The sequence below is a fragment of the Pteronotus mesoamericanus genome, unplaced genomic scaffold, assembly GCF_021234165.1.
Source record: "Pteronotus mesoamericanus isolate MK-2021 breed Mesoamerican mustached bat unplaced genomic scaffold, CSHL_Meso_final contig_130, whole genome shotgun sequence".
NCBI lineage: Eukaryota > Metazoa > Chordata > Mammalia > Chiroptera > Mormoopidae > Pteronotus > Pteronotus mesoamericanus.
The window spans coordinates 20,079,364-20,102,135 of record NW_026555060.1 but is presented as its reverse complement, the minus strand read 5'-3'; the positions used below and the strand labels follow the sequence as shown (position 1 = coordinate 20,102,135).

Sequence of the window (22,772 nt, the reverse complement as noted above, 5' to 3'; positions counted from 1 at the left end):
AACACCACAAAAAAATAATTTAAACCAATTACTGTTCAGCTATGGAATTTACATGGTTCTTTTGAAACTATTTTTATAATATGTAACTCCATATAATAATACAAAGTACAAGATCTCCTAGGATAAATAGTCTGTTATTAAATGAGTCTACCTCTATGAATCTATGAATCATTCAAGTCAGCTGCACTTCAAGAAACAAAGGGTACAAATGTATTAGGTGACTACTAGTAGAATTGGTTCTCAAATTTCTAAAGAATATAAATAAGAAGCAGGATGTACATGTAGCATTTCTTTGTTATGGAAGCATGCTTTATCTGACATAGGCAGAGAAAGAAATCATAACAGTATTAACTGATACTTGGTTTAAAAATTGAGTTTAAAAATCAACAGTTTTTTGAAAGATGGCTGCTTCGTACTCCAACCAACAAAGAAAACATTACTCCAAAAAGTCTGTTGGCAGTTACTAGAATTGCCACATCAAACAAGATGAGAGGATGAAGGGTGTACTACCTATAATGAACTATAGGAGGTAGTTAAAATATCAGTTCCCTATTAGAGAGCCAAAGATAAACAGATCTATGCTTTATCTTCATATTCATAAAATCTTCTAAGGAGAATAAAATGTTTGTTCTTGGACATTTGGAAAGTACTGCTAACTAGAGCTAAGGAATTCAATAACCTGTTTCCTCAGAAGAATTAATTTTAACTATACACCCAGATTGTTACAACATGAAAAACTATTTCAGGAATCAAAGGTATGGTCCAGTCCTATGTGGGAGAGGAAGAAACTTCCCTCCATCCTCCTAGGTTCTCATGGCTGGTCTAATAATTAAATCTACATGAGATAATAGATTAACAAGAGAAAATAACCAAATTTAATTATATACATATGTATGGGACTCCCACATATAAGAGAGTCTGAGACTCTACACACATGAGAGGTTAAGACACAGAAAGGGAAAATTAGATGTATGAGGACTGTCCAGAAAAAAATCCAGCCATTGTTAATAGAATGAGAACAGTTCGCATGACATCAATGTAAGCATGCAGCCAAGTAGAGTGGACTGGAGTGCACATGCTTAAACAATGACAACTTCACTGTACTCGTCAGTGGGGGTGGTAGATGACATTGAGTGACCACGTGTACTGGGTGGCCATCGCAATCAAAATCACTAAGTAGAGCAACGAGTCTGCATCAAATCTTGCATTAAGCTTGAACATTCCTCTGTGGAAACTATTCGGTGATTCAGAAGGCCAAGGCTATGGGCAACTGGTGATTGGCAGGTTATTCACGACAATGTACCCACTCATGCATCCTGCCTCATGCAGAGTCTTTGGGTGAAACTTCAAATCACCCAGGTGACTCAGCTCCCCCTGCAGCCCAGATTTGGCACCCTGTAACTTTTGGTTTTTCTCAAAAGTAAAATCACCTTTGAAAGGGAAGAGATTTCAGACCATTGATAAGATTCAGGAAAATACAACAGGGTACTTGATGGTGATTGGGAGAACTGTGTGAGGTTCCAAGGTGCCTACTTTGAAGAGGACTGAGGTGCCATTTTCTTATGTATAAGGTTTCTTTATCTGGTATCTTCTTCAATGAATGCCAATTTTTCCACATTTTGTGGCTGGATACTTTCTGGACAGACCTTTATGACATTCTGATCTAAGGATGGATGAGGTAAGGCATCCTGGGCCTTCAGAGTGGAGGAAAGTCATTCACAGAACAGGATAATAACACGAGCATATATTCACTAATTAGATGTTTGCCCTGCTCTATAGATAGGTCATAAAAAGTTATTTCTGGTGATACCTCTTATTATGGAGAAGGCCCCTAATTTAAATTCTTTAAGGGAGAGGTAAAAATTTCTCATGAGCCTGGAGGGTCTCAATTTCCTTTAGCTCAAAATTATTCACATGCCAAAGGTGTTCGTGCTGGGAAGCCCTGCTCTGAACCCCTTCACCCAGACGGAGAAATTCGCAGCTTTCAGCATGTCTGCTACAGCTGCCAACGTGGACAGATGAAGCTGTCCAGAGAACTCCTAAAAACAGGTTAAAAATACGAAGCAAAATAAGAAATTGGTTTGTCCGTGGATTTAATTTATTGAGAGCCAATAACAACCAGAGATGATTTAAAACTAACTGTATTTTAATTTGGTCTAAGTAATCCAAACATCAATTTTTGACCATAAGTATCTCTGAGAGTGCTGGCTTTCTGGTAAAATTTATTTTTGATTAAAATTTTTTTTTATTATTTCTTTTATTATTTATATTAAACTCACAGGGTTCTTCTTTCACAAAATCAGAATGTTTTAAAAAGATCAGGGCAGGCCCTGGGCAGATAGCTCAGTTGGTTAGAGGTTCATCCTGATAAGCCAAGGCTACGGGTTTGATACCCAGTCAGGGCACATACAATAAACAACCAATGACTGCATCAATATGTGGAACAACAAATAAATCTCTCTTTCTCTCTCTCTTCCCTTCTCTCTCTAAAATCAATTTTTTTTAACTTTCTTAAAGGAAAAAAAGGTCTGGAGAGGCCCATATAATTAATCCTTTATCAAGGTAAGTATTGTTCTCCAAAGATGAAAAAATTTCAAATCAATAAAATTCAAAAAGTAAAATTATTTGCATTATGATGTAACTAGTTGCTTACTTAAAACTCTAATCTGAGCCCTCATTCAGTTACTTAGCAGTGCTTTTTTTCTAAAAAACATGGAAATAGGAATTGTTTTCCAGTTCAACTTATACCAAAAAATTCTTCATATAATGCTACTAGAAATACAGTTTTTTACATTGTTTTTAATTTTCCTTGAAACACAAAAAACACTTTTCTCTCCCAAACAATACTTAATAACATACTTCAGCTCAGGTAGCCCACTGAAGATTTCTTTGCGGCTTAATTCAGAAATCCCGTTTCCAAGAAATACTTTTGTTCCATCGAATTCTTTGGCTCCTTTCTTACATTTGCCTTTAATATCAGAGTATACAGAAACAACATCTCCAGCTTTCATAACTAGAGAAAGAAGAAAATCATAATATAGTAATTTATACTTTGATAGAAGAACAGTTAAAATTCCTTAAGCTAAACTAGAGAACTCTAGGAACATCAATAGTGAGCATGAAATAGCCTAAACTGGTTCATCATTTCAATATAATCCTTAATAAAAAAATATGCTTTTTACTTTTAAATGTCCCTAACAATAAATCTAATTGAAGATTTTTTTTTCTAGGAAAACAAAGAAATGAAATCATCTTCAAAATATCCTACCCTCAGTCGGAAGTCTTCGGCTGAGCAGAAAAGGAAAGATATCTTCTAACTTAAATTATTTTCCCAAAACCTAACATTTCCTAAAAGACTTTATATAAATTTTGATATTTTGGCTCCTTCTTCAAATTTCTAAGTTTCCTTCAAAAGGATTCTTAAAAACACCTTCTCAAATTCCTCAAAGGAATCTTTATAAATCCCATAACCCTATTGGTATTTCTTCAGTTTTCCCATTACAGCTATTAAGGCAGATTTTAATGATAAGCATATACATTCATTTATATGTGTATATGTACTTAGAATACCTTGAAGCTGTGCAGTGCACAGACTTGATTTACATGGCTTATTAAATCTAGTTTTATAGTCATTTCATTAAATTACTTCCAGTAAAAAAAAAACAAAAAACAAAAAAAAAAAACACACACACAACACAACAGTAGTATTAACAATGGGAAACTGTGTTCTACTTCCAAAAAAGACCTCATCTATTATAAATTTACCTAGCCCATTAACCTGACAAGAGTAGTGAGTAGCCTACCAGCTCTATAGCTAGGACTGTTCAAATCACATAGATCAGGAGTCAATGAACTTTCTGTATAAAGGAGAAGAAAACATTCAGGCTTTGTGAGCCACATTAAGTCTCTTGCTTCTTTGTATTACATTTTACAACCCTTTATACTTACATTTTGAAGCTGACGCAATTCCTGGAACATAGACATGGGCTCCTCTTAATACAGCGTTGCCACACTGGGCTCCAACAATGACTTCGCATTGCTGTTTTTTTATATTCTTCCTAGGGTTTAAGACAGGAGAAATTTCACACAGTAATATACATCCAACATGTACCAATCTTTTCAATGTTTCGACTTACACCCTAAATAACCTCTTTAGTCCTCATCGCCCCAAAATAATGCCACTAATGAATGAATAAGAGAAAGGTGAAAATAAAATCAATATTGAGAAAATAGTTTTTTTTTAAAAAAAAAGGAAGATGGGCATTTGAGAAAAGGGAAAAACAGGAAGAGGTCCATCTGATGGAAGGCAATAAAGTGGCACCCAAAACTGCTTAATCATTCAACAAACTCTGCTGTTTTCATAACAGCATTAGAAGAGAAATAAAGTCCATCTTCAAACATTCAAACAGACAATATACAAGGAAGTCAAAACATTTCTTAAGTGGTAGATTGTGGCAAGGTAAATTATTAGTATTTTAAGCCAGAGGGACAATTTTTTTCTTTCTTTGTTGCCCAACTTTTTAAAAATGTTTTCCAGTTCCTCACCTCCAATTATTCCTTAGATCACTAAAATCGAAGTATCATTTCTAAGGCTCAGAACGACTTTTTCAAAGGTCAGGAGGCATCAATGTGATCAGCCCAGTATAATCTTTTTTCTTTTTTTTTTTTTTTTTTAAAGCTGTTACAGGTATGAAATAAGACTGAACCACAGGAGAAATACAGCCTTTTGGACTCCCCTGCAGTTTCTATAGCATCCATTCATCTCTTGGAAGCACTGAGAGCTAAGCTACCAAGAGGGTTTAAGGATGCCAAGCCCAGTATAATCTTGAGCACCGAGTCTCTAATGAGCTTCCCTGGTTGGCAACACTTCACATGTTGTCACCACTTCTTGCTGAGGTGTGTCCTACCTTCCTTGCATGGTCTCTAGGTGACTGAACTTCTCACTAAACTTCTCAGCTTTATACTACTCCTTCCTGGTCCCATATATTCTCAGTGCTCATTCTCTATTTCTTAATGAGTTTCAGGGCCCAAGTTCCAAAATATGCTACCATCTCTTCTTACTTTACATCCTGTCCCTCTGGCAATCTCATGGTTTCAATAATCACTTACAGCCCTGGCTGGTGTGGCTCAATGGACTGAGTGCTGGCCTGCTAACCAAAGAGCCACTGGTTGGATTTCTGGTCAGGGCACATGCCTAGGTTGCAGGCCAGGTCCCCAGTTTGGGGCGTATGAGGGGGAACCACACATTGGTGTTTCTCTCTCTAAAAATAGTCTTTTTTAAAAAATCGCTTACAAAAACAATCCATGAATTCTAATGCTTAGCCATTCTAGACACTGAATTATTATGTCTAATTACCTGCAAGTGTCTATATCTAGGTGTCCCCCAGTTACTTCAAACTCAAGTTCTAAGCACTGTGATTTTCCTCTGATCCACACCTCAAAACCTGGGCAACACCCCAAATCTTCCCATCCTCCTGTTTCCAGTCTTGGACAAAGTGTCCTTATCTAACCGGATAATCAACTAGAAACCTCAGAATTAACTTAAATCCTTTCTTCCTAAATGTGTTAACTCAACATACACGGAGTCACCAAATCACGACACCTTCAATTCTCCAACAGGTGTTCTGGGCCCATTCCATGACATCAAACATGTATTTCTTAACAACTTTACTGAATAGCTTCCTGCCTTTTATCTTTGCTTGCTTTCAGATCTTCTTTATTTCTCTGGCATTCTGCAGTTTCACTGTGGAGTATCTAGACATGGATTTATTTTTCACTTTTGGCTTCAGACTCAGAGTACTTCCTAAACTTGTTTTTCATCAATTCTGGAAAATTCTTATTCAATACATTTTTCAATATGTCTTACCCCCATTTTTTTCCTAATTTATCATCTAGGACTCACTAGAAATATGAAGTACCTTTTTCATTCTATTTTTCCATGACTCAACTTCACATTTTCAACTTCTTTATCTCTGCTGCATTCTAGATAAATTCCTTTGAGTTACCTACTTCAGTAATTCTTTGTCAGTTGAATCTATCCTACAGTTTAACTTGCAGAGCTCAGGAAAGAAAGCATAGTCCATCCTGTGAAATAAGAGTTAACAAAAGACTTGAGACTGTTATTCTTAGAAAGGCCTGCTTACAAGATTGGCCCTTGGATAGCATCTGGAAACTTGACTGGGATACAGTTCCTGACACTGATGTAAAACTTGCCCTATTGGTAAAAGTGGTACATTGTTCCTAACCTGTTTATACAAGCAGGGCAATTTATTCTTAATACCTGCTTTTTGGGAGTCTGGAATTCTCGTATATGCTAGGTAAAGGGTACCTACATGACCAACACCCAATAAAAACATTGGGCACCGGATCTCTAATACGCTTCTCTACTAGACAATCACTTTATACACGTCACAATTGGGTGTTGGAGAAACTAAGCACATCTTGGTAACTTCACGCGGAGAAGACTCTTAGAAACTTGTGCCTGGCTTCCTCTAGATTTTGCCCCAGGCACCTTTCTCCTTTTGCTGATTATGCTTTTGTATCCTTTTGTGTAATAAATGTTCGCCATGAGCGTGACTATACACTGAGTCCCGTGAGCCCTTCTAGCCAATCACACTTAAGGGTTGTCTCAGGGTGCCCAACAGGAGGTCTGCACTAGAAATCCAACATACCAAGTCCTGGTGTTTTAGTAATAGAGGACAGAGAAAAATGTAACCAAAAAATACTCAAAAAACTACTGGAAGATTTGTAACTAAAAAGTTATACAATGTTTCATTAAAAACTGAGAGAGAATAGTGAAAATCAAACTACACCCTAGCCAAATTTCTGAAGTTCAGTGAGAAAGAACTCCCTAGATCTTGGAGCAAAAACCAAGATACTGTTAAAAAGGGGATAATTCTTTTTCTGGCCGGGATATCTTCATGGCTACAACTGATTCCATATTGTCTACAAAGTACCAAGGGAAATAACATGTAACCTGAAACTACTATAATCAGCCAAGTTGTTGTTTAGATGTAAAGGCAACAGGTAATTCTCAAGCAAGAAAGTAAACAGCACATGAGAGACATACTTTGGAGATGGAAGCAGATGCTGCAGATCTGATAAATGATTATAGTCACCAATCAAGAGATTAATCACGGTAAAGAACTCAGAAAGAAACTATGCCATTAGGACTAAAAGAAAGCATCAAATCTATTTGAATTGTGCTTATGGAATAAAAATGTGATGAACTTTTACAATATTAAAGAACTAATATAGTAAATAAAAATTGGCTGGTGGGAGTTTAAGGGGAAATTTAAGTGTAAGAACTTCCTCCCTTTATATAGTAGAAAGTCAAGAGATAATCATAGTGATGGTGAGTTTAAAAAAAGTAAATTAATTGACTTCCTCCTTTTAGAAATGCAAGGTAGGTATGTGAATCTGCAATCCTAAATGACTTCTGAATACTTTCAGATAGTAACTCACCATTTGTATTTTATAATTCACTAAAGTTCTGATGAATAGCCTATATCACTATAAAGAATAGGATGAAAGGATTAGAGGGATTAGGTAAAAGCAGTTAAGTACAGAAAATAATCAAAGTTAAACTGTCAAAATATTTTAAAAGAACTAAAATGGCCAGTATTAGCAAGAATGGAAGTATCAGAATCTTTAAAATGCTATTAGAAACATTAACTGGTACATTTTTGGGGAGGGCAATATGTCTCCAACTAAAATATGCACAAACCATTGAACCAGTGATTCGATGTTGTAGACTTGCTTATGTAAGTCCACAGAGAAATATCCTACGAATATTCACTGTTGATAATAATGAAATACAAAAAAAATTAAATGTCTATAAATAAAGGGCTGAAAAACTAAAACTGAGCTGAATGATGAAATATAATATTCATGTTGCTATTGAAAAGAATGAAATAGCAATATATGAATCAGGGAAAATTATGGACACCACGGAAACATGTCCACAATATACTCTGAAATAAATCAAGAAACAAAACCTTAAAATACCTGTGACTGTGATCAACTGCAGTGACTGATTGGTTTAAAACTGAATAGGAAATAGCAGAAGTCAGAACAGTGGTTTCCTAGTAGGAAAGCAGAATGCAGGAGAATTTCATGGGGTGATGGAAATACCTTGTCTGGGGAGAGTCTTGGCTACAAATTGTACACATTTGGCAAAACTTAGAAAACAGTATACTTAATTAAGATCTCTCCATTTCACTGTATGCAAATTTTACCTTAAAATACATAAAATATGGAACTTACAAAATCAATTTCTAGCTTGTAAAAGTACTACATGCTTTCGGTGAAAAATAAAACAGAAATGTTACAAGTGAAAAATCTCTTCTTACCCCCTTTCTCCCAATCCAACCTTCTCATAGTTAACCACTCAAAGTTAAACCCTGTTAATAACTGGGTATGTTATAGCTTCCAAACACTTTTCTATATATAAATAAATATACACAAATATGTTGTTGTATCTTAATAGCAAACGAAATATAATTATCCTATGCACAGCAACCCCACATTAAAGACTATTTAATATTCCACTACATGGATAAATGATAATTTATTGAACAATTGCTTTACTGTTGACCACTAAAATACTTCAAAGCTTTAACAAAATATGCATTTTTATAGTTATTATAATTCTTAGAGGTATAAAAAAATTATACCATAATTGGGGATTTTAAAATCTCAAGGAAAGAACTTCCATACAATATGAAAGCCTATTTTTTTCAATTTTCAAACATGCCTTCCAAATACATTAATGAGTAGAAAGAACAATGCCTGTTGTAGTCACAGGATATACATAGTAATTTAATACAACTGTCAATTAATAAAATTTTACAAACATATCAGCTATGAAAGTAGGAAACATGTTGATTTGTATTTTTGTTATAACAAAAAAATGTGTTAACTTAGAAGTGGAATCTCTTGAGCTATATAAGTAAACAAAAGGAAGTTTCTTAGAAAGAAGAGGGGAAAGAAAACATCAATCACTACACAAAATGGACCTAAAATGCATTTGGGCTCATTCCTTGTCTTCTTTTGTAATACTTTCCATAGTAGAGCACAAAGACAGCATTTATAAATTTTTGAATTCCTATCTATATAAAGTTAATAATAACAGAGAAACTCAGTATGATCACCAAACAGTAAATAAATAACCTGTGATAAATTTTTCCTTAGAAGAATACAATTGGAAAATTAAATAGTTACAAACCTAGGTCCAATAACAGGAATGAGTAAGACATCCTGAAGGTCTGGATGCTGAAGAATAGGAACACTTAATCCATTAAACTGCTGTTAAAAGTAAACACACAGGGTTATAAAGCAATCAATATACCTGGTAAATTTCAGTTTATGGAGATTTTCAGTATCATTACCCAGCAGAAGCTTGGTTAGTGATATTTTCATGTTATTCCATGGATACTATAAAAATCAAAGCCTTCAGAACAACTATGTGCTCTCTATAATTCTGAAGTATTCTGACTTTTTTTCCAATTACAGTTGACATTCAAATATTTTTTTGTTTTTGTATTTGTTTCAGGTGCATAGCACAGTGGTTAGACAATTATATAATTTATGAAGTGAACAACCCCCCGCCACAATAAGTCTAGTTTCTACCTGGCACTGTTATTACACAGTTATTACAATATTATTAACTATCTCCCCTATGCTGTCCTGACTTCTTTACGAGTTTCAATTTGCTTACTGTTTGGCTTTAGAAATACAAACCACGTTTATTTTAAGAGACTTGCTTTAAAAACATGTCCTATACAGAACTACATGTAGGACTCATTTGAGAAAAACTTTTGAATAAGACACTAAATATTGCGATTATTAACTACAATTTATTATACACTATCATTGTGCCATGTTGATTTTGATGAGGGAAATAAGTGTTTTTTTTGGCAAAGGTTCAGGACTTTCAATATCCTCTATCATACTGAATATGAACATATGGCTGTTAGACTGGAAGCAGGTTCAGGGCCATCGGTACAGGCGCTGAAGCCAGCTCACACAGCCTCATCGCAGCCAACTGCAGGCATCACTTCCCAACTCCGTGGTCATGCTGGCAGCTTGAAATTGAACACAGTGCGGGTATTTACACAACTTAAATTGGCAAAACATCACAAAGGGTTGTTTCCCAGAAATGGGCTGTTGAATGAGTATAAGCACACCACTGCTGCCGGCAAAAGATGACTGGGCACTCCACACAGCAAGAAAAAAAGAACAGAATGGTGGATTGGATAGCAAGGACTGTATATTCCATCAAAGGACAACATGCATATATTTGAGACCAAGTCTGCTATGCAGACTAGAGATTGTCAACACATTAATTTTCACATACTACATGAAAGAACAGTAGTAATAATAGATACTTTCTTTGCCCTGTAGCACCCATATACTACCTAGAAAAGAACTTCTAAAATTAACTTATTTGTAAGTCGGTAAGAAAAATTATTCATATTTTAGAAATCTAATTACATTTCTATCAAGTCAACAGGTCTTATTCGATTAGTCACCTCTCCATTTTTTTCTCTTTCTCATTATCTGATGGTCTTACAGGATCCAGGCTCTGGTAAACTGATCTTTCCAAAGAAAGGAAAGATAATGACCTTTGTCATTTGTTTTTGTTTATTTTTAGGAGTACTATTTGCTTTACACTATAGAAATATTTTATAGAGAGATCAATCCTTCTGAAGCCAAGATTATTCTCTTTTCTGTCAGATGTGAAAATGATACAGAAATAAAACTCGTAATACCACACCTATGTGCATAACATTCATAAAACACAAACTTATTTTTAAACCTATCTTTTTAAACCTGCTTTTTGTTTCTGCCTCATGCCCTCTTTAAAAACAGCCTTATTGAGCTTTAATTTACATATCATAAAATGCGTCCATTTTAAATGTACAATTCAATGATTCTGAGTAAACTTAAAGAGCCGAGCAACCATCACCCCAGTTCAGTTTTAGATAACATCCATCACCACAGTAAACTTCCTTAGGCCCACTTGTAGCCAAGCCATGTTCCTAGCTCTAACCGTAGGCAACCACTAGTTTCTTTCTCTATAAACTTGTCTTTTCTAGACATTTTACATAAATTAAATCATACTATATGTAATGTCCTTTGTCTGGATTCTTTCACTTACAGTAATGTTTCTGAGGTTCAACAATGTTGAAGTACGTATCAGTCTATTACCTTCATTGCTGAATAGTATTCCACTGCAAGAATATACTACATTTTGTTTTTCTATTCACCAGTTGACAGGCATTTGGATAGTTCCTACCTTTTAGATATTATGAAAAATGCTGCCATAATGTTCAAGTATTTGTATGGATATATGTTTTTGTTCCACTCTTTGGTTGTACTAAGTTTATGCATAATGTTTTAAGAGACTATCAAATTATTTTCCAAAGAGGCCATCTGACATCCCCGTTTGCAAAGTATGAAGGTTCCAGTTTCTCCACATTCCCACCAACTAAATTATAAATTATTAAATGTCAATATGTGGCCCAGAGAAATTTGGGGACAAAGTGCCTACTCCTATATCATCCCATTCAGGACTTTTCTTTAGGACACACAATAGCTTTGGAATATGAACGCAATAAGAAAATTTATAGTCTAAAACATCTTCCAAGTCCCCTTTCCTGCTAGCAATTAGAACTACTATACCCTCAATTTCCTATGTAATGCTTAAGACCTTGTCTTCTCTGTCTAATCTTACCTTTAAGGAAAGTGATTCAAAGCCCATCCAGAGTGATTCTGTCTTATCTTCAATACTAGTCCATGAGATGTCGTATACCCATCAGTCTGGGAGACTACAATATCTAAACTTTAGGAATAATTTGCTAGCAAAGGAAACAATCTGGATCTTCCTCAGTGATGGACACCTGATTGGCCTCAAACAATTTCTTTTCTTCAAGCTAAAAGCATATATGCATGGTAACATAAAAGCAACAATTTAGTTGCTCAGAGGAACTGGTTATATTTTATGCCTAACATCATTAATCTCAATGAAATTATTACTATCAATAATTAAAACTCAGGTTAATTTTTCTCCAAGTCTTACACTCAGATACCACAGCTGGTTCTTCTTACAACATAGTCATCAACTCACAACTGGAAATCTATAGAACTGTTCTTAAAGAGACTCAACACTAATGATATTTTTCTTAAAGTTTCTGAATACTGTAGCTAGAGCAGACTGATAACAGTGATATACAAATGGAAGCCCTTCAATCATCCCTGCCTCTTGCTTTTAATTTACATAATCAGATAGAAATAGGTCTGCTGACACCTGCAAGTTAATTGTTCTAAGAGCTGTAATAATTACAAAATGCAATTTGTAGTACCCCCATCAGGCATCTATTTTTCACCATTTTACATTTCTTTGGAGGCAATTTCAATGCAGTGGATGAAACACAAAATGTACAGCTTTTGAAAGCAAATTATGACAATATAATTCAAATACTATTTTTATGTTTAGAACTTATAAAATGCCATGATGTTTTCACATTCATAAAATCAGTATTTTGCCAAAATACTTTATTGAACAAAAAATAATTTTATTTTAAAAATATATTATTTTTATTTATTTTTATTAATTTAAGAGAGAGAGGAAGGAGAGAAAGGCGGGGAGAGAAAGAGAGAGACAGGCAGACATTGATTTGTTATTTCATTTATTTATGCACTCATTGGTTGATCCTGGTATGGGCCCTGATCCACGATCAAACACACACCCTTGGCGGACGGGGAGGATGCTCCAACAGAGCTACTTGACCAGGGTCTAAAAAAATGTCTTTTTCATACTGTTTTAATTTCATGCTTTTATTAAGACAATAATGTACTTCTCCATCAGGTTTTTGTTTCGTTTTGTTTTGTTTTTTAATGTCAATTAAAAACAAAAGCTTACAGGTAATCAGTAGGTTCTGCCCTACCCCTGGGCTTACCTCAGCTATACAATCTGCCCTCCTGAAAATTACACACTGCTTACTAAAAAAACTACAGACTTCTAGGATTAGACTGGACTTCTTCACATGTATTTTAATGATGAAGCAACTGAAGCCCAAAGGGCTGGGTGACCTATCCAATCACTAAAAATAAATTCAAAATCAGAAGTGCTAGCTACATAGTCTAGTATTACCACTCACTCTGTAAGCTTGGAGAATTTACCATTCATGATCCTTAATTTCTTTATTTGTAAAATAGTATTATGTCATTCATAGGATTTTAATGGGGAGCAACATGACATAGGTTGTATAAATGTAATTATGTTCATAATGACATAAAAAATTTGAACAAACCTTCTGAAGTTCATCAAATAACAGAGCTTTCACATGTTGCACTGAGGCCAGATGTGTATTAACTCTGACAGTTGTGAATGATGGAGGGTGTGACAAGTGATTTAACAGAGTTTCAAACTTCTTTTCTGCTTCTTGTTTACCAAAAGCCAACACAACCTGGAAAAAAAAAGAGTAAGTTATTATTTCAATTTCATTATACAAATTAAAAGTATTAAGCAGAACATGCATATATATGTTTCAACTTATGAATCCCTTTCAGCAATTATTCAGTTCCATTTCATTTTGCTGTATTGTTTATGTGTTAATAACACTTGGGAAATGGCAAACCTACTTCACAAGGTTCTTGGGTTTGACTGTGATAATAAACATCTAACAAAATGCCCAACATAAAGGCTTAGAAAAACATTGCCTTAACTTCAAAGCATTATTAACGTTTTGAATGTGTTAATAGCTGCTATGTTTATCCATATAAATTCAGGATTTCATTCTACTTATTTATAAAGCATTAACTGTTACATCAGTTCTGTAAAGCTATTTATTTGCTAACCCATATCCTAGAGCAATGGTGATTAGTCTTTTAAAATACCAGAATTTAAAGAAGACTGATAGTGCCATACAAAAATCCAGCAAGACATCAGCTTTTTAAATGGTTATTAGTAAGTATAATAAATAGATACCGTCCCAAAAAGATGGGTAGCAAGGGTACATGTCAGAAATGAAGTTGCAGACTCACACAACAAAGTTCCCCTGTAATTAACTGAAGCTTTTCAAGACATGGATTTCCCCATTTTTGTCATCTTTGACTATACCCTGCCTCACACAATCTTTATGAACCATTTGCCAGCCTGAGTATTAGTACTTACTGAAGGGTTTGTATAAAAAAAAAACAACAACCTGAATGTTTCTTTACCTTTGATACTTTTTACAAAGACAAGTTTTTTTTTTCTCTTTCATAAAATCATAGTGGGTTTCAGGTGTTCAAGGGGGAAAAAACGTATTTGGATTTTTTATAATACAATGTTGGATCATTTTAAAAATTGGTGAGAGCCCTGGCCAGGTGGCCCAGTTCATTGGGAGTGTCATCCCATATGCCAAAAGGTTGCAGGTTCGATCCCAGTCAGTGCACATAACTAGGTTGGGGTTCCATCCCCTGACGGGGTAAACTGATGGATGTTTCTCTCTCACATCAATGTGTCTCTGTCTCTCAAATTAGTAACATAACCTCCAGTGAAGATTACAAAATAATGAAAATTTTTAAAAATTGCTGAGAAAAAATACTGAATGCCTCCATTTCTCTATGTCTTTATATTTTAAGTTCTTTGAAATCGAGAATATATTTTCTCTCTTCACACTGATCAGTCCCATAACATAATCTTTGGAAATTAAGTGTAGAAATAAAATCTAAAGGTCATGGCTTCAGTAAAATTTTCAGAAGTGAGTGACATTCAAGTGGCTTTATTTTGAATGGAAAACCAAAGATTTAGAAAATACAAAATTGCCTAGAGAGATTACAAATCTGTACATTTTTAGCCTCAGATTTCAGTACTATTACTTGAGAACTGTGTCAATTTGGATTAGTTACACGATTCTCTGGACCTTCAGTTCTCACTGCTCAGAGAAGAGGAAATCTCTACCGAAAGACTGCCAAGAGAAAGATGTACAAGGTCTGCAAACCTCCTCCGCACAGCTCGTGACATTTAAGAGGCCCTCAACAAATTATAGCACCTCTTGCACCTGAGCCACAAAGCAAGCGCCCTAGAACTCTGCCTGTATCGTCAAACAAGGCAAATTCTCCAAGGCGGGTGGGCTTTTCTTGTACATCTTTGTAAGCCCTATGCTGCCACTGCCAGGAATAGGACCGCTTTTTCCCCTCTTCCTTTTCCCATCCCTAAGTGTTAAAACATAGGTCATTCACTCCTTCTCTCGGAAAACATTAATTAAATACCTAAGGGAAGATATTGGCATTTCCTACGTTCAGAAGGGCAAGTAGCAAGAAACAAAGGCTGTAAAGATTGTTTCATTCTGACTCTTTTCTATTATTTGTAGGGTCTGTAAATATTTGAATGTTTGCAAATACCATCTTACATGTTTAGCTGACCTACCTCCTTATTCATAAAGCCCTCTTTAAGATAATTTTCCACCTCAAGTCTCAAAGATATTCTAGGGAAAATAGACATTTTTTTTCTACTGCTAAATTCTCCTCCAAGAAAAACGCTCAACACGATGCTTTTTCTCGTCCTGAATTGCAGCGAGCGGCGTCTGGACAAGTGAATACCACCCACAACGTGTCGGGACCACCAGATGCCGGGAAAACCGCGCCGCTCACGCCGAGTTAAATTCGAAAGTGCGAAGGAACAGCGCATCCAGTTTTAGTCGGTGTCCTCGCCTCCACCACACCCATCCTCGATGCTCCTCTAGGAACGCTCCTCACGGTATCACTGTGAGGCGACGCCCCTCACGCTGCAGAGAACCGAAAGTCAAAACGAGCGAATCCTTTGTGAACTGGACAGAGACCTGGAAACCACCGTCCCACCAGCTCACCAGCACCCAACCTAACTTAGGCCTTATTTCCAAACCCGCGCCTCCAATTTTTCGGCAGAAAGCGCTTGCAGGGAGCGTCACTTCCCGCGACGTGGCCCACCCCTGCCCTGCCAACCAATCCGCAGCCACAGATTTCTGCCACGTCATGACTCCAGAGTTCCGGAGCGCCGCGGGTGGGGCTGCCGAGTGCGGAGGGCGGGGAGGAGCCGGGGCCGCGGGCGAGCTGGGGAGAGCTTTGCAGAGGGGAGACGGCGCCGAGTCGCGGCAGGAAGGACGGGCTGCTGCAGATCCAGCAGTTGGGAGGGGACGGCTGGGGGCCGAGGGAAATACGGCGATAGTGTGAATTGGGTTGATGACTTTGCTGCCCTGAATAGGTGAGGGGTCCAATAACTACCGTGCTAGAGGACCTCCAAAGAAACGATGAAGTCTAAGTTTATTCGGACCTCAGGCACCATTTGATTTCATGAAATTACCTATTTCGGGCATACAGGTCTGACTTTAATTGTGAACATTACTCAAATTTTCAAGAGCTGGGCTAATGGATGCTCAGGCAAAACTTAAAAAGCCACAGATAGTACTTATTATTAGTTGTTTTACACTGTAAAGCTCGGGAGACCTTTGGCAAAATCCTTTTATGTTCAAATGAGAAAAAGAGATACAGAGGGACAAGGTACAAAATGAAAGTCACTGAGCCATCTTATGATTGGGAAACTAAAAATAATTCTCCTGTCTCCTTAAGCGTTTTTGCTATAATTATTAACATATAACTGTAGGAAAGTTTTTGCTTAGGTCTTTTTAATTCTCACACGAAGATATTTTTGAAAGTATAAAAGCTACTTTCTATGATACATCAATCTAGTCCTGCAAAAACAGTTTAAGTTATGGCCATTATGCTATACAACACCCTTGCCAGGGGGTTATCATTATCTCTGTTACATGAGCAAAACGAGGCTACGGGAGCTGACGTTACTCTCCAAGGCTTCACCGTCAGGGAGAAAGCCAGGATAAAGATCATGGCCGCCTGACTTGGAAAGCTGATACCTACTCTTCTCACCATGGCATACTTCAATTGAAGTTCATGGGATTCTTCTATGTTTAAACCAAATTCAAGTGATTAGGAAAATGTCTAGACCAGGTATTTCCAAAGGAATCTTCGCAGCCTCAACATTGTGGTGACCATGGCACCAATAATGGTCAGAATCTGTATTTAGGAATTAAGGGAGAGGGAAGAACAAATTGAACTATTGGGTTGGCGTGGGTAAAAAGTTTGTTGGGTGTTTTTCCATAAGATGGATCTAGAAGTCTTTAACTTCATTTGAAACAATGTTGTTAGATTGTGACAGCTGTCATATAAGTGTGCATTTAAAAAAACATCAAAATTGGTGAACTTTTTGTAGCCATTTTAATATTGAAGATGGAAGAAAATACGCAATACTTTTGGCATATTATGCTTTATTTCAAGAAAGGTAAAGTCAAAACAGAAACGCAAAAAGGAAAAAAAAATGTGTGTAGTGTATAGAAAAGATACTGTTACTTATCAAACGTGTCAAAGGTGGTTTGTGAAGTTTCCTGCTGGAGATTTCTTGGACAATGTTCTATGGTCAGGCAAACCAGTTGAGGTTGATAGTGATCGATTCGAGACATTAATTGCGAACAATCAACCTTCTACCACAAGGGAGATAGCCGGCATACTCAAAATATCCAAATGAATAAGTTATTGGTGAAAATAAAATATGTGTCCTTTATGGAAAAAATACAGACTTTTTGGCCAACCAGTAGATTGTAAACTCAGAGACGGGGGAGCCTTTACCATACCACTTTATAGCCAGTGCATAACACATAATAGGCATTCAAGTACTGAATGACTAGATAAATAGATGAATGGACATCTGTGTGAACTACAGGAAGAAAATGTTGATAAAGCACGTGTTTGCTGGAAATTAGTTTACTAGTTCAGCCCATGTGAACAGTGCTGAGGACATTTAGACTATCCTTGGCTAGGTATTTCTGTGGTGACTGTTATGCCTCATATTACAAACGTGAAGTTGGCGTAGTGATGTTGTCTAAAAGGGAAAACCCCTCTAAGGTTTTAGGCTATGTTGTTCTCAATGGGGTAATATGGCCTCCAATGGGGGTGGGGGACAAAAAAAAATCTTAGATGTAATCTTACAGTCTTAAATCTGTTTGCAATACTCTAAAACTTAAGGTAACACACACTCTCTCGCTCTCTCTCTTACTTTTAGGAAAAAGTAAGTCTAAAAGGGCTGGATATCTATTGATCTCAGCTCATCTGGAGACTAACCAACTAGGCTAAAGTCACAGTGAACATTATCCTAAAGGTTTAGAAGAGTTTTGTTCTAATTTTTTAAGAATTTTTCATTTTTAGTTGACAGAACATGCTGCCCCTGGATTTTTGGTTCAAGCCATGTACTTTATCTTAGTTAACTGAGTAAATAATTAAATTCAATTCCAGCTACAGCCAGTTCTCCCCAATACTATCTTAATTTTTAAGAGTTCCTTCTAAGAAATATTAGATAGAATATCAGTTTTAAAAAATTCCCTCATTGGCCCTGACAGTGTGGCTCAGTTGGCTGGGCATTGTTCCACAAAGCAAAGTTGAATTCCCTGCCAGGGCACGTACCTGGGTTGCAGGTTTGGTCCCCGGTAGGTGAGGGTGTATGCAAGAGGCAACCAATCAATGTTTCCCTCTCACATCAATGTTTCTCTCCCTCTCTTTCTAAAAATAAACAAATAAAGGAACATGATAATGCAATCATTAGGAATGTAACTTACTTTCTGAAGTGTTCTTTGGAAATAACTTTACTTAATTAAAATGAAATGCCAGTAGTCTTTCTCTCCAGTTCAATATATTTTAAGAAAAAAATACAAATGCTGTACTTAGAGCAAAACAAAGAAATTGAAATTTCAAGGGGAAAAAGAATCTTCGAACGTCGATATGAGAAACATTGATCTGTTGCCTTCTGTACGTGCTACGATGGGGAAACGAAACTGTACCATGATCAGGAATCAAACCAGCAACCTTTTGGTTTGCCAGATGATGCCCAACCAACTGAGCCACACTGGTCTGGGCTCAAGTGATGTTTAAGGAAAAAAAATCACACAGGTGTTTATTAAAAGTGCTACATTTAAAAAGCGTATTACTCAAAATTCCCTAGTCTAAATTCTTGACAAGCATTCCCATTACGATTTATACAATTGATACCAATGTACAATATGAACTAAAGTGTATTTCTAACAGATCAGTTATGGTACATCAGCATTTCAGTTTAAGTAAACTACAGCTATAGTCTGTTAATCAATCATAGTCATTTTTCAGTTGTGACTGGTTTTCTTTCCTTCGAGTTAGTATAAACTTCTAATTTCTAAATCTACCAATAAAAATTTTTAATGTGAAATAAATATTTTTAAAATATTATAGCAATCATGTCAGGTAAATTGTAGAAAACAAGAGTATATTAGAAAAGTTGATCAATAAAAGTTTCATACATTTCAAAAGTAGAACCAATAAAAATAGCAACAGTGTTGTGCAGATACATTCATTCCACCTAATTAAAAGTGAAAGAATTCAAATTTACTGTCTCTAAAGTATCATTTGGCCACCATAAAAATATTTAAGAAATATATAGGATTGTTGTTTTTTTTTTTGCTTCAAGGCTCTGAAAAAAAAAATGCTTTTCTCAGATACTTACCTTAGAAATTTGATAGCCAGGAAAAAGAAAAAAAAAAGAATGAGGTTTATGTCCATGTGTAACAATTGAAGGTAAATTACAAAACCTAAAGTTTGTTGTTTAATAATGTTTATTAACGTTCCTTTAAGCCTCTGTTAACACAAACACAAAATCATTTACATTTATGGGCCAATGCCTGATCATGAAAAGTTAAATACTGTAATTCGCATAAGCTCAGTACACACCTTTCCCTCTACTTTTAAGGTTAAAACTTGCCTTTAATATTGGAAATTTGGAGTATATCACCCCACATATAAGGCTTAAAAGGCTTCAAATCACAACATTGGGAAAACATAAGTCATATACTTATCCCTGTACTGATAATGAAATAGAGGCGTACCTTAGAAGTATTGTGGATTTGGTTTCAGACCACCACAATAATGAGAATATTGCAATAAAGCAAGTTACAAGAGTTTTGGTTTCCCAGTTCACATAAATGTTTACATTGTCCATTACGTGTGCAATAGCATTATATCTTTTAAAAAAATGTACGTACCTTAACAAAAAAAAGAAACACTTTATTGCTAAAAAATGCTAACCATCATTGGAGCCTTCATCAAGTTGAGATCTTTTTGCTTATGGACGGTCTAGGGGGGAAAAAAATCAGTTACTGCGATGAAACTCCCTTTTTGGAGGACCAGCTGGACTTGGGGAGAACAGCTGTTCTCTTGTGGCCCTATAAAGACTAGCTAAAGCTAAGGTAGAACTATCCTTTAAGCTGAAGCCAAATCAAGGCATAGTTGACCTCCTCTCCTGTTGATCCTAGTTTGAAGCTGTTAGTTACCTGGTTAGTTGTGTGGCTGTCATTGCTGCCGTGGGTGGACTGTGACTCCATTCACATGGTGTGCTGAGTTTCACAATCCTGACACATCTCTCAATACCACCCTTTCACTTCTACCATCACCCTTTTCTTCATCAAAATGTCTGTTTTATGAAATTGTTCATGTTCAAAGAAAGAGTTGAAATAAATTAGGGTTGAGAAGGGGATTCCAGGCCTGGGATTTACACATCTAGGAACAGCAGTGGCCTTAGTGTCATTTAGGGATAGGTAGTGAAATTGCTTGAGGCACATACACAGATGTGGTTCCTTAGCTTGCAGGAAAATAAATTATCAAGCTCACACATTCATGAGCTTAAGTACAGGCATACGGTGGGTACTCTTCTGAAGGGTATCGAAGGTTCTCAGCCGTTGGTGTCTAACTCACCCCAGGATCTTTTATAGCCCCCTTCCTGATGCACACACATGACTTAGGACAGAAATGAGCACAGGGATCCTTTTTGTTTTGGATCTCAGATTCTACTCCATGCAAGGCTTCTCTGGTCTTAAGGCTTTTCTCCCTTTTTTCAGGCCATCCTCTCCCATAAGCATCAATTCTAGGTTGTTGATTATATGTCTTTGATTATGAATGTATCCTTGTAAAACACAGTGCTGTGTATGTATGAATATCCTTCTTATACATGTGGTATTGTGCTATAGTTTTTGCGCTGCTACTTTTTTACTCAACATGTCTTGCTTGTTTTACATCTGCTTTGTTGCTTTGAACAGCTCTGTGGCACTCCAAAGTCGATGTCGGCTGTGTTACTTGTATGTCCACTTGGTGGATCCCTAGGTGACTCCAACACTAGGACCTATAACCCCTCAGCACACAGGCAAAGCCATGATGAACACCCTAATTGGTGTCCCCTTCCATGCTTGTATGGAAAGTTCTCGGTCACAGGTACTCAGGATAAGATTATAGGTCAAACAGGTTGATTTCTCAATGGTCTACCAAAATTTTGTTTAGATGGTTACTAACCCTCCCACTGGAAGCTTCCCATTTCTCCTCATCCTCGCTAGCCCTTTCATTGCCCAACTTTCTATTTTTCACCAGTCTGATGGGTGTAAAGTAGTACTGTGTTTACCTGTGCATTCACCCCATTCCCAGGAATTCAGAGAATTTCTTCATATGCCTGTAAGCCTTTCTGGTTTCCCTTTCTGTTAACTGTTCATTTCTCTTTACTCATTTTGTCATGGGGTTTTCCCATGTTTTTGTTTGTTCTCAAGAGTTGCTCAAACATTCCTGGCCAGTTGTAAGAAACTCTCAGAATGGCACTTAAATTTGGATATGTAGGGGTGTCCTTTACTAAACAGATATTTTTAATTTTAATGTAGGTGAATTAGCTATTTTGTCATATCACTTGTTGCTTTTTGATTTACTTACAAGTAGTTAAGATAGTTTACATTTTCTTCTCTTAGCATATTAACTTTATCTTTCACATTTAGGTCACTAAACAGGGCTAAATTCCAGCTAGTACATGCTGGTCTTTGCAATGGCTGGCATCTGCTCTGCACAAACATTTGTTCTCATTGGTTGATGCCAGGCTGTACTGGCTGCTAAGTATTATTACTTTTAAACTATTTGAAATTCACATTTGTATGAAATCCAAGATTTTCTCCATATAGTGAGCCCGTTTTTTCGGTGCTGTCTACTAATAAAATCATTAATTTTTGACTATGTGTGGTATAATTTTAGCAAGAGCATTATCACATTCTTAAATTTTTTGTTGGAATACCGCATTCCTTTGATTTTATATTGTAGGAAAGAAATCTTTATAATATTTAAATAACATAATATGACATAGCTCTCATTTTTTCCAGATCTTTTATGGCCATTGGTAAGTTTAAACACATGAAAATTATGTATGCATTCTCAGCAGAATAAATGGGAATACATTAAACACATCCATACACAACAAAGTGCAATAAAGGCAGGCTATACCTCTAGCTTGGGGTGTTAAATAGACCTGCTGTCAGGGGTAAAATAGTCTTCTCAATTAAGTTTGCTCCTTCAACTGGTTTCACGGAAATTAGTTACATTTTATCTCAGGCTGTGAAGCTTCTGAATTTGTTAGCATCTCACCATGAAAAAGAAAATAGAACTGAACCAGTTACGTAGCAAATTGATTTATATACACCCAGACTTCTGAGTTAATTAGTAATAAATTGAATTAAATTCCAGATGCAACCAGTTCTTCCAAGATTATCTGAAATTAACTTATAATAGTTTTAGTTGTGTTAGGTATATATATATATATTAGGTATAAATATATATATATTTAATTATCTAGTTTGACATAGGGTGTCCCCCATGAAATTTCAGTTTGTTTTGCTTCAAGTACAGCACTT

At 36.1% G+C, this 22,772-nt stretch overlaps 1 protein-coding gene and 1 non-coding gene across 3 annotated transcripts in view; both read right to left on the bottom strand.

The window, feature by feature from the left end:
* NSUN6 (NOP2/Sun RNA methyltransferase 6) overlaps positions 1-15,904 on the bottom strand; it is a 41,368-nt gene extending 25,464 nt beyond the window's left edge. The window contains exons 1-5 of one of the 2 annotated variants that reach the window (XM_054592997.1): positions 15,419-15,904; positions 13,317-13,472; positions 9,227-9,306; positions 3,949-4,058; positions 2,860-3,013 (exon numbers count right to left, since the gene is read on the bottom strand). In XM_054592997.1, the coding sequence (XP_054448972.1) occupies positions 2,860-3,013; positions 3,949-4,058; positions 9,227-9,306; positions 13,317-13,472; positions 15,419-15,679 (761 nt within the window). In that variant the 5' untranslated portion in view covers positions 15,680-15,904. The remainder of the gene's footprint in view (positions 1-2,859; positions 3,014-3,948; positions 4,059-9,226; positions 9,307-13,316; positions 13,473-15,418) is intronic. The other variant, XM_054593007.1, reaches the window with a different exon arrangement.
* Positions 4,677-4,811, bottom strand: LOC129087859 (small nucleolar RNA SNORA14). The gene has a single exon (XR_008530953.1). It is a non-coding gene; the product is annotated as a small nucleolar RNA SNORA14 (small nucleolar RNA).
* Positions 15,905-22,772: the final 6,868 nt, after the last annotated feature.